The 12,535-nt window shown below is 58.2% G+C and overlaps 1 protein-coding gene across 1 annotated transcript; it reads right to left on the bottom strand.

The window, feature by feature from the left end:
- Positions 1 to 2,263: 2,263 nt before the first annotated feature.
- Positions 2,264 to 12,341, bottom strand: LOC139250560 (low-density lipoprotein receptor-related protein 1-like; the record flags this gene model as incomplete). The annotated part of the gene is made up of 6 exons (XM_070872951.1): positions 2,264 to 2,529; positions 3,732 to 3,854; positions 6,776 to 6,901; positions 8,568 to 8,708; positions 10,192 to 10,314; positions 12,197 to 12,341. Coding segments are annotated over 6 exons (924 nt in total), but the record flags the coding sequence as incomplete, so codon positions are not given.
- Between the last annotated feature and the right edge of the window lie 194 nt (positions 12,342 to 12,535).

Raw genomic sequence — 12,535 nt, 5'->3', positions numbered from 1 at the left:
GGGGGAGAGAGAGGACGAGGGGGGGGGAGAGAGGACGAGGGGGGGAGAGAGAGGACGAGGGGGGGAGAGAGAGGACGAGGGGGGGAGAGAGAGGACGAGGGGGGGGAGAGAGAGGACGAGGGGGGGGGGGGAGAGAGGACGAGGGGGGGAGAGAGAGGACGAGGGGGGGAGAGAGAGGACGAGGGGGGAGAGAGAGGACGAGGGGGGGAGAGAGAGGACGAGGGGGGGGGAGAGAGAGGACGAGGGGGGGGGAGAGAGAGGACGAGGGGGGGGGGGGGGGGAGAGAGGACGAGGGGTGGAGAGAGAGGACGAGGGGGGGAGAGAGAGGACGAGGGGGGGGAGAGAGAGGACGAGGGGGGGAGAGAGAGGACGAGGGGTGGAGAGAGAGGACGAGGGGGGGAGAGAGAGGACGAGGGGGGGAGAGAGAGGACGAGGGGGGGAGAGAGAGGACGAGGGGGGGGGAGAGAGAGGGCGAGGGGGGGAGAGAGAGGACGAGGGGTGGAGAGAGAGGACGAGGGGGGGAGAGAGAGGACGAGGGGGGGAGAGAGAGGACGAGGGGTGGGAGAGAGAGGACGAGGGGGGGGGAGAGAGAGGACGAGGGGGGGGAGAGAGAGGACGAGGGGGGGGGGGGGGAGAGAGGACGAGGGGTGGAGAGAGAGGACGAGGGGTGGAGAGAGAGGACGAGGGGGGGAGAGAGAGGACGAGGGGGGGAGAGAGAGGACGAGGGGGGGGGAGAGAGAGGACGAGGGGGGGGAGAGAGAGGACGAGGGGGGGGGGAGAGAGGACGAGGGGGGGGGGGGGGGAGAGAGGACGAGGGGTGGAGAGAGAGGACGAGGGGGGGAGAGAGAGGACGAGGGGGGGAGAGAGAGGACGAGGGGGGGAGAGAGAGGACGAGGGGGGGAGAGAGAGGACGAGGGGTGGAGAGAGAGGACGAGGGGGGGAGAGAGAGGACGAGGGGGGGGAGAGAGAGGACGAGGGGGGGAGAGAGAGGACGAGGGGGGGGGAGAGAGAGGGCGAGGGGGGGGAGAGAGAGGACGAGGGGGTGGAGAGAGAGGACGAGGGGGGGAGAGAGAGGACGGGGGGGGGAGAGAGGGCGAGGGGGGGGAGAGAGGACGAGGGGGGGGGAGAGAGGACGAGGGGGGGAGAGAGAGAGGACGAGGGGGGGGGGAGAGAGAGGACGAGGGGGGGAGAGAGAGGACGGGGGGGGGAGAGAGGGCGAGGGGGGGGGAGAGAGGACGAGGGGGGGGAGAGAGGACGAGGGGGGGAGAGAGAGAGGACGAGGGGGGGGGAGAGAGAGGACGAGGGGGGGGGGAGAGAGAGGACGAGGGGGGGGGGGAGAGAGAGGACGAGGGGGGGGAGAGAGAGGACGAGGGGGGGGGAGAGAGGGCGAGGGGGGGGAGAGAGAGGACGAGGGGGGAGAGAGAGGACGAGGGGGGGAGAGAGAGGACGAGGGGGAGAGAGAGGACGGGGGGGAGAGAGAGGACGAGGGGGGGAGAGAGGACGAGGGGGGGAGAGAGAGGACGGGGGGGAGAGAGAGGACGAGGGGGGGAGAGAGAGGGCGAGGGGGGGGGAAGAGAGGGGGCGAGGGGGGGGGAAGAGAGGGGGCGAGGGGGGGAGAGAGAGGGCGAGGGGGGGAGAGAGAGGGCGAGGGGGGGAGAGAGAGAGGACGAGGGGGGGAGAGAGAGGACGGGGGGGGGAGAGAGAGGACGAGGGGGGGAGAGAGAGGACGAGGGGGGGGGGGGAGAGAGGACGGGGGGGGGAGAGAGAGGACGAGGGGGGGGGGAAGAGAGGACGAGGGGGGGAGAGAGAGGACGAGGGGGGGGGGGAGAGAGAGGACGAGGGGGGGAGAGAGAGGACGAGGGGGGGGGGGAGAGAGAGGACGAGGGGGGGGGAGAGAGAGGACGGGGGGGGAGAGAGAGGACGAGGGGGGGGGAGAGAGAGGACGGGGGGGGGGGAGAGAGAGGACGGGGGGGGAGAGAGAGGACGAGGGGGGGGGGGGAGAGAGAGGACGAGGGGGGGGGAGAGAGAGGACGAGGGGGGGGGGGGAGAGAGAGGACGGGGGGGGAGAGAGAGGGCGAGGGGGGGAGAGAGAGGGCGAGGGGGGGGGGGGGGGAGAGGGGACGGGGGGGGAGAGAGAGGGCGAGGGGGCCATGGAAGGATTTGAAGAGGAGGATGAGAATTTGAAATGAAGACCCTCCTCCCTCGGAAGCCCAGCTCCCCGCCCCTGGTCACCCACCGCGGAGACACAGCGTGGGGCACTCACGTTGAGATTCACCACCCCGGTGTTGACCTGCCTCTTGTTGCGGTTGGAGGAGGGGGAGGAGGAAGCCGAGAGATCGCGGTACGAGATCTTGCCGGTGTGCCAGTTGGTCCAGAAGATGATGTTGCCCTTGACGTAGGCGTCCATGGCATCAATCCTCACTGTCTCATCGCCCTGGAAGGCCTGCTCATAGGCCGAGTTGGGGTTGAATGGGTAGAGGCTACGGATTTCATTGTCGTCGGCGATGTACAGAACCTGCTGCTCGGAACCTGTGGGGGAGGCAGGTCGGGAGGGGGCGGGGGGGGAGAGGAGGAGAATTAACTGGACCGTTCGAAGCCAACCTGAAGCGATGAATCTGGCAGTGCGGCGCTCCCTCAGTACTGCCCCTCCGACAGTGCGGTGCTCTCTCAGTACTGCCCCGACAGTGCGGCGCTCCCTCAGTACTGCCCCGACAGTGCGGCGCTCCCTCAGTACTGCCCCTCCGACAGTGCGGTGCTCCCTCAGTACTGTCCCTCCGACAGTGCGGCGCTCCCTCAGTACTGCCCCTCCGACAGTGCGGCGCTCCCTCAGTACCGCCCCTCCGACAGTGCGGCGCTCCCTCAGTACCGCCCCTCCGACAGTGCGGCGCTCCCTCAGTACCGCCCCTCCGACAGTGCGGCGCTCCCTCAGTACCGCCCCTCCGACAGTGCGGCACTCCCTCAGTACTGCCCCTCCGACAGTGCGGCGCTCCCTCAGTACCGCCCCTCCGACAGTGCGGCACTCCCTCAGTACCGCCCCTCCGACAGTGCGGCACTCCCTCAGCACTGCCCTCCGACAGTGCGGCACTCCCTCAGTACCGCCCTCCGACAGTGCGGCACTCCCTCAGTACCGCCCCTCCGACAGTGCGGCACTCCCTCAGCACTGCCCTCCGACAGTGCGGCGCTCCCTCAGTACCGCCCCTCCCACAGTGCGGCGCTCCCTCAGTACTGCCCCTCCGACAGTGCGGCGCTCCCTCAGTACTGCCCCTCCGACAGTGCGGTGCTCCCTCAGTACTGCCCCTCCGACAGTGCGGCGCTCCCTCAGTACTGCCCCTCCGACAGTGCGGCGCTCCCTCAGTACCGCCCCTCCCACAGTGCGGCGCTCCCTCAGTACTGCCCTCCGACAGTGCGGCACTCCCTCAGTACTGCCCTCCGACAGTGCGGCGCTCCCTCAGTACTGCCCTCCGACAGTGCGGAGCTCCCTCAGTACCGCCCCTCCGACAGTGCGGCACTCCCTCAGTACTGCCCCTCCGACAGTGCGGCACTCCCTCAGTACTGCCCTCCCACAGTGCGGCACTCCCTCAGTACTGCCCTCCGACAGTGGGAGATTTAATCGAGGTGTTTACTGATGAGAGTAAATAAGGTGGAACGGTTTCCAGTGGAGACATATTTAAGGTAATTCGCAAAACAATGGCCTCCTTCTAAGAAACTTGGTTTGCAAGTGGACACCTTACCTTCTGCCTTGCATGTATGGTTCCGGCCTTTGAGATAGTTTTTGGAACAGGTGCACATATAGGACCCCTTGGTGTTATTGCAATACTGGGAGCAGACACCAAACTGCAAGCATTCATTGTTATCTGTAGAGGAGAAAAACATTTAAATTGAGACTTCATCAAAAACAGGCTTCAAGATAATTAACTTTTCGATAAAACAGACCAAACGAGGAGTGAAGATTATATTTCGGCTGCAGATGCTGGAGGCATTTAACTTGCTATGTAACAGTAATAAATATTTGGCCTGAATTCCTGCCCTCCCCGGGTCGGTACGGAGTGTGTACAGACCCGCAAAGGCATCGCAAAAGCTGGTTTTGAGCGCACAATATTATCTGAACGGTGACAGATTAGGAAAAGGGGAGCTGCAACGAGACCTGGGGGTCATGGTACATTAGTCATTGAAAGTTGGCATGCAGGTACAGCAGGCGGTGAAGAAGGCAAATGGCATGTTGGCCTTCATAGCGAGAGAATTTGAGTATAGGAGCAGGGATACTGGAATATTGTGTTCAGTTTTGGTCTCCTAATCTGAGGAAGGACATTCTTGCTATTGAGGTTCACCAGACTGATTCCCGGGCTGGCAGGACTGACATATGAAGAAAGACTGGATCGACTGGGCTTATATTCACTGGAGTTTAGAAGAATTAGAGGGGATCTCATAGAAATATATAAAATTCTGACGGGATTGGACAGGTTAGATGCAGGAAGAATGTTCCCGATGTTGGGGAAGTCCAGAACCAGGGGTCACAGTCTAAGGATAAGGGGTAAGCCATTTAGGACCGAGATGAGGAGAAACTTCTTCACCCAGAGAATTGTGAACCTGTGGAATTCTCTACCACAGAAAGTTGTTGAGGCCAGTTCTTTGGATATATTCAAAAGGGAGTTAGATGTGGCCCTTACGGCTAAAGGGATCACGGGGTATGGAGAGAAAGCAGGAGTGGGGTACTGAGGGAATGATCAGCCATGATCTTATTGAATGGTGGTGCAGGCTCGAAGGGCCGAATGGCCTACTCCTGCACCTATTTTCTATGTTTCTATGTTGATTAAGAAGTTTGCAGATGCCAACAGGCCGTGTTGTTGATAACGAAGAAGAAAGCTGCGGACTGCAGGAAGATATCGATGAACTGGTCAGGTGGGCAGAACAGTGGCAAATGGAGTTTAATCCGGGTAAGTGTGAGGTAATGCATCTGGGGAGGGCTAACAAGGCAAGGGAATACACATTAAATGGTAGGACACTGAGAAGTGTAGAGGAACAGAGGGACCTGGGAGTGCAGGTCCACAGATCCCTGAAGGTAGCAGGCCAGGTGGATAATGTGGTTAAGAAGGCACACGGAATACTTGACTTTATTGGCCGACGCATGGAATACAAGAGCAGGGAGGTTATGCTTGAACTGTAAAAACACTGGTTAGGCCACAGCTGGAGTACTGCGTGCAGTTCTGGTCACCAACATTACAGGAAGGATGTGATTGCACTGGAGAGGGTAGAGGAGATTTACCAGGATGTTGCACTGGAGAGGGTACAGAGGAGATTTACCAGGATGTTGCACTGGAGAGGGTACAGAGGAGATTTACCAGGATGTTGCACTGGAGAGGGTACAGAGGAGATTTACCAGGATGTTGCACTGGAGAGGGTGCAGAGGAGATTTACCAGGATGTTGCACTGGAGAGGGTACAGAGGAGATTTACCAGGATGTTGCACTGGAGAGGGTACAGAGGAGATTTACCAGGATGTTGCACTGGAGAGGGTACAGAGGAGATTTACCAGTATGTTGCACTGGAGAGGGTACAGAGGAGATTTACCAGGATGTTGCACTGGAGAGGGTACAGAGGAGATTTACCAGGATGTTGCCGGGACTGGAGAGATTGGATAGGCTGGGTTTGTTTTCTTTGGAACAGAGGAGGCTGAGGGGAGACCTGATTGAGGTGTATAAAATGATGAGGGGCCTGGATAGAGTGGGTAGGAAGGACCTGTTTCCCTTGGCAGAGGGGTCAACAACCAGGGGGCATAGATTTAAAGTAATTGGGGGAGGTTTAGAGGGGATTTGAGGGGAAATGTCTTCACCCAGAGGGTGGTGGGGGTCTGGGGTGGAACTCACGGCCTGAAAGGGTGGTAGAGGCAGAAACCCTCACCACATTTAAAAAGTACTTGGATGTGCACTTGAAGTGCCATAACCCGCAGGGTTACCAAGGTGGATCTGCCACCAAGCTCATGGTCTACAGGGCTGTAGTGATACCCGCCCTCCTGTATGGCTCAGAGACATGGACCATGTACAGTAGACACCTCAAGTCGCTGGAGAAATACCACCAACGATGTCTCCGCAAGATCCTGCAAATCCCCTGGGAGGACAGACGCACCAACGTTAGCGTCCTCGACCAGGCCAACATCCCCAGCATCGAAGCACTGACCACACTCGACCAGCTCCGCTGGGCAGGGCCACATTGTCCGCATGCCCGCAGACACGAGACTCCCCAAAGCAAGCGCTCTACTCGGAACTCCTTCACGGGCAAACGAGCCAAAGGTGGGCAGAGGAAACGTTACAGGGACCACCCTCAAAGCCTCCCTAATAAAGTGCAACATCCCCACCGACACCTGGGAGTCCCTGGCCCAAAGACCAGTCCGCCCTAAGTGGAGGGAGTGCATCCGGGAGGGCGCTGAGTACCTCGAGTCTCGTCGCCGAGAGCGTGCAGAAACCAAGCGCAGGCAGCGGAAGGAGCGTGCGGCAAACCAGTCCCACCCTCCCCTTCCCTCAACGTCTATCTGTCCCACCTGTGACAGGGACTGTGGTTCCCGTATTGGACTGTTCAGCCACCTAAGGACTCGTGTTTAGAGTGGAGGCAAGTCTTCCTCGATTCCGAGGGACGGCCTGTGACGGACCGAGAGCTGGAAAGTGGGATTAGGCTGGATAGCTCTTGGTCGGCCGGCGCAACAGGGACACGATGGGCCGAAATGGCCTCCCTCCGTGCTGTAAATGTCTGTGATTCTCGGATGAAGCTCGGGCAGAGCGTACCTTCACACTGCCTTCGGTCGTTGTTATACTGGAAGCCGTGTCGACACACACAGTAGGAGGTCCTCTTGTTCTCCTTGCACTCCGCGTCGTCTCCACAAATACCCCGGTTGACTCTACACTGTGGATCTGAAGAGCAAAGAAAGCAAGAGTTTGCATTTATATAGCACCTGTCATCAACTCAGGACGTCCCAAAGCACCTCACAACCAATGGGAGTACCTCTTTTTGACAGTGCAGTCACTGTTTGAATGCAGGAAATGCGTTGCCAATCTGCGCACAGCAAGCTCCCACAAACAGTAATTATTTTTTATGATTTTGGTTGAGGGATAAATATTGGCCCCTGGACACCGGGGAGAACTCCCCCTGCTCTTCTTCCAAATAGTGGCCCCGGGATCTTTTACATCCACCTGAAGGGGCAGACGGGGCCTCGGTTTAATGTCTCATCCGAAAGACGGCACCTCCAACAGTACGGCACTCCCTCAGTATGGCCCCTCTGACAGCGCAGTACGGCGCTCCCTCAGTACTGCCCCTCCGACAGTGCGGCACTCCCTCAGTACTGCCCCTCCGACAGTGCGGCACTCCCTCAGTAGTGCCCCTCCGACAGTGCGGCACTCGCTCAGTACTGCCCCTCCGACAGTGCGGCGCTCCCTCAGTACTGCCCCTCCGACAGTGCGGCGCTCCCTCAGTACTGCCCCTCCGACAGTGCGGCGCTCCCTCAGTACGGCCCCTCTGACAGCGCAGTACGGCGCTCCCTCAGTACTGCCCCTCCGACAGTGCGGCACTCCCTCAGTACTGCCCCTCCGACAGTGCGGCGCTCCCTCAGTACTGCCCCTCCGACAGTACGGCGCTCCCTCAGTACCGCCCCTCCGACAGTGCGGGGCTCCCTCAGTACTGCCCCTCCGACAGTGCGGGGCTCCCTCAGTACTGCCCCTCCGACAGTGCGGGGCTCCCTCAGTACCGCCCCTCCGACAGTGCGGCACTCCCTCAGTACCGCCCTTCCGACAGTGCGGCGCTCCCTCAGTACTGCCCCTATGACAGTGCGGCACTCCCTCAGTACTACCCCTCCGACAGTGCGGCCCTCCCTCAGCACTGCCCCTCCGACAGTGCGGTGCTCCCTCAGCACTGCACTGGGAGTGTCGACCTGGATTATGTGCTAAAGTCTCTGGACTGTGGCCGTACCCATGTGCTACCCAGAGTCACAGTTGACACGAAACCAGCTCTTTGAAAGTGCTGTACAATTAGTCCCATTCCACCCTGTTAAATGGGTGGCCCCTTATTCTAAGACCATGCCCTCTAGTTCTAGTCTCCCCCATCAGTGGAAATATCCTCTCTGCATCCACCTTGTCGAGCCCCCTCATAATCTTACACGTTTTGATAAGATCGCCTCTCATTCTTTTGAATTCTAATGAGTAGAGGCCCAACCTACTCAACCTTTCCTCATAAGTCAACCCCCTCATCTCCAGAATCAACCGAGTGAACCTTCTCTGAACTGCCTCCAAAGCAAGTATATCCTTCCTTAAATACAGAGACCAAAACTGCACGCAGTACTCCAGGTGTGGCCTCACCAATACCCTGTATAACTGGAGCAAGACTTCCCTGCTTTTATACTCCATCCCCTTTGCAATAAAGGCCAAGATTCCATTGGCCTTCCTGATCACTTGCTGTACCTGCATACTAACCTTTTGTGTTTCATGCACAAGTACCCCCAGGTCCCGCTGTACTGCAGCACTTTGTAATCTTTCTCCATTTAAATAATAATACCCAACCGAGGCCCCACGCCCAGGTCCAACTTACTCTTCGAACACTCCTCTTCATCAGTTGCTCCATCACCACAGTCCTCCCAGTTGTTGCAGAGGAGCCTTTGACTGATGCACTTGCCATTTGAGCAGGTGAACTCGCCCTTCTCACAGGCTTTGGGCTTCTCCGTTGGCTTCTCTGTAGTCAAGATACAAAAAAAAATGATTTTTAAATGTATTTTTTAAACTCAATCTTAAAGTTCTTTTATTTTCTCCCTTCCCCACCCACCCACCCACGATGTGGTCTCCTCTACGTCATAAGAACATAAGAAATAGGAGCAGGAGTCGGCCATTCGGCCCCTCGAGCCTGCTCCGCCATTTAATATGATCATGGCTGATCCGATCATGGACTCAGCTCCACTTCCCCGCCCGCTCCCCATAACCCTTCACTCCCTTATCGCTCAAAAATCTGTCTATCTCCCGCCTTAAATATATTCAATGTCCCAGCCTCCACAGCTCTCTGGGGCAGAGAATTCCACAGATTTACAACCCTCTGAGAGAAGAAATTCCTCCTCATCTCAGTTTTAAATGGGCGGCCCCTTATTCTAAGACCATGCCCCCTAGTTCTAGTCTCCCCCATCAGTGGAAACATCCTCTCTGCATCTACCCTGTCCAGACCCTTCAAGAATTGTATACGTTTCAATAAGATCACCTCTCATTCTTCTGAACTCCAATGAGTAGAGGCCCAACCTCCTCAACCTTTCCTCATAAGTCAACCCCCTCATCTCCGGAATCAACCGAGTGAACCTTCTCTAAACTGCCTCCAAAACAAGTGTATCCTTCCTTAAATACGGAGACCAAAACTGTACACAGTATTCCAGGTTTGGCCTCTAAGGAGAATGACTCCAGTTTCTCTCCATAACTAAATTCCCTTAAATCCCTTGGTACCACCAACGCTGTCTCTGCAAGATCCTACAAATCCCCTGGGAGGACAGACGCACCAACGTTAGCGTCCTCGACGAGGCCCAACATCTCCAGCATCGAAGCACTGACCACACTCGACCAGCTCCGCTGGGCAGGGCCACATTGTCCGCATGTCCCCCCAGACACGAGACTCCCAAAGCAAGCGCTCTACTCGGAACTCCTTCATGGCAAACAAGCCAAAGGTGGGCAGAGGAAACGTTACAGGGACCACCCTCAAAGCCTCCCTGATAAAGTGCAACATCCCCACCGACACCTGGGAGTCCCTGGCCCAAAGACCAGTCCGCCCTAAGTGGAGGGAGTGCATCCGGGAGGGCGCTGAGCACCTCGAGTCTCGTCGCCGAGAGCGTGCAGAAACCAAGCGCAGGCAGCGGAAGGAGCGTGCGGCAAACCTGTCCCACCCTCCCCTTCCCTCAACGTCTATCTGTCCCACCTGTGACAGGGACTGTGGTTCCCCATATTGGACTGTTCAGCCACCTCAGGACTCGTGTTTAGAGTGGGAGCAAGTCTTCCTCGATTCCGAGGGACTGCCTTCGAGTGATGGATTCCCTTAACCTTCTCCACCCCGAGGAGAATATTGCTTCACTGCACAAACTCCTGACATCACCGCTTCTGCTTGTGTTTCCTGTTTAAAGGCTACAAACGGCAGACGGGTAGACATTCTTCCAGGAAGCCCTGGCAGGATGTCACGCAGACCTTACCGCAATCATCCTCGTCAGTGTGGTCTCCGCAATTGTCAACTCCGTCGCACCTTCGTCCGATCCACAGGCACACCCGGTTGTTTTTACACCTGAATGGTCGATTTGGCGGACACTGGAACTTAACTGTACAACAACAGCGTGCATTAGGATAGCGCCTTTAATGTCATGAAACGTCCCAGGACTCTTCACAGCAGTGTTGTGAGATAAATATTTGACGCCGAGACGCTTAAGTAGAAATTAGCGCAGGTGAGATGTTAGGTTTTAAGGAGCGTCTTGAAGGAGGAGAGAGAGGCGGAGAGGTTTAGGGAGGGAGTTCCAGAGCTTGGGGCCCAGGCAACAGAAGGCACGGCCAACGATGGTGGAGCGATTATAATCAGGGATGGTCAGGAGGGCAGAATTAGAGGAGTGCAGAGATCTCGGGGGGTTGTGGGGCTGGAGGAGGTTACAGAGATAGGGAGGGGTGTAGGGGGCTGGAGGAGGTTACAGAGATAGGGAGGGGTGTAGGGGCTGGAGGAGGTTACAGAGATAGGGAGGGGTGTAGGGGGCTGGAGGAGGTTACAGAGATAGGGAGGGGTGTAGGGCCATGGAGGGGGTTACAGAGATAGGGAGGGGTGTAGGGGCTGGAGGAGGTTACAGAGATAGGGAGGGGTGTAGGGGGCTGGAGGAGGTTACAGAGATAGGGAGGGGTGTAGGGCCATGGAGGGGGTTACAGAGATAGGGAGGGGTGTAGGGGGCTGGAGGAAGTTACAGAGATAGGGAGGGGTGAGGGCCATGGAGGGGGTTACAGAGATAGGGAGGGGTGTAGAGGGCTGGAGGAGGTTACAGAGATAGGGAGGGGTGAGGGCCATGGAGGGGGTTACAGAGATAGGGAGGGGGCGAGGGCCATGGAGGGATTTGTAAACAAGGATGAGAATTTTGAAATCGAGGCGTTGCTTAACCGGGAGCCAATGTAGGTCAGTGAGCACAGGGGGTGATGGGTGAGCGGGACTGGGTGTGAGTTAGGACACGGGGTCAGTGAGCACAGGGGGTGATGGGTGAGTGGGACTGGGTGTGAGTTAGGACACGGGGTCAGTGAGCACAGGGGGTGATGGGTGAGTGGGACTGGGTGTGAGTTAGGACACGGGGTCAGTGAGCACAGGGGGTGATGGGTGAGCGGGACTGGGTGCGAGTTAGGACACGGGGGCAGTGAGCACAGGTGGGATGGGTGAGTGGGACTCGGTGTGAGTTAGGACACGGGGTCAGTGAGCACAGGGGGTGATGGGTGAGTGGGGCTGGGTGTGAGTTAGGACACGGGGTCAGTGAGCACAGGGGGTGATGGGTGAGTGGGACTGTGTGCGAGTTAGGACACGGGGCAGTGAGCACAGGGGGTGATGGGTGAGTGGGACTCGGTGTGAGTTAGGACACGGGGTCAGTGAGCACAGGGGGTGATGGGTGAGTGGGACCCGGTGTGAGTTAGGACACGGGGGCAGCCGAGTTTTGGATCACCTCTAGTTTACGTCGGGTAGAATGTGGGAGGCCGGCCAGGAGTGTGTTGGAATAGTCAAGTCTGGAGGTAACGGGCACGGATGAGGGTTTCAGCAGCGGATGAGCTGAGGCAGGGGGCGGAGACGGGCGATGTTACGGAGGGTGGAAACAGGCGGGTTTAGTTATGCTGCGGGATGTGTGGCCGGAAGCTCATTTCAGGGTCAGATATAACACCGAGGTGGCGAACAGTCTGGTTGAGCCTCAGACAGAATGCCCAAAGGCCGACACTGACAACGAGCCACATAATGAGATATTAGGGGCAGGTGACCAAAAGCTGGGTCACAGAGGGAGGTTTTAAGGAGCGTCTTGAAGGAGGAGAGAGAGGCGGAGAGGTTTAGGGAGGGAGTTCCAGAGCTTGGGGCCCCAGGCAGCTGAAGGCACGGCCACCGATGGAGCGATGGAAATCGAGGGGGGGGATTGCATAGATAAAGAATCAGACGTCGCTCCCATCGCGCAGGCTGCCCGCGCAAGCAACACTTACGGCACTCCTCCTGGTTTTCGTCTGAGTTGTCTCCGCAGTCATCCTCCCCATCACATTTCCAGGCCAAGGGTTTGCACAGAGTGTTGTTACACTGGAATTCATCCAGTGGACATGTTCGGACCACTGGGCAGAGAGAGAACACCAACTGGCGTTAAAACAGGGACTGCCCTGAACCATTCGCGAGAGGGAGGTTGGTGGGTTCAATCCCCCAATCCACGTTCTCCCTCAACCCACGTTTTCCCCGTCTCCCTGACCCCCACCTTCTCCCCTTCCTCCCCCGAGCCCCCTTCTCCCCCGAGCCCCCTTCCTCCCTCGAGCCCCCTTCCTCCCTGAGCCCCC

Source organism: Pristiophorus japonicus, unplaced genomic scaffold, assembly GCF_044704955.1.
Source record: "Pristiophorus japonicus isolate sPriJap1 unplaced genomic scaffold, sPriJap1.hap1 HAP1_SCAFFOLD_3894, whole genome shotgun sequence".
NCBI classification, from domain to species: Eukaryota; Metazoa; Chordata; class Chondrichthyes; family Pristiophoridae; genus Pristiophorus; species Pristiophorus japonicus.
Note: the sequence above shows the minus strand (reverse complement) of the source record. Positions and strands in the feature narration are given on the sequence as shown.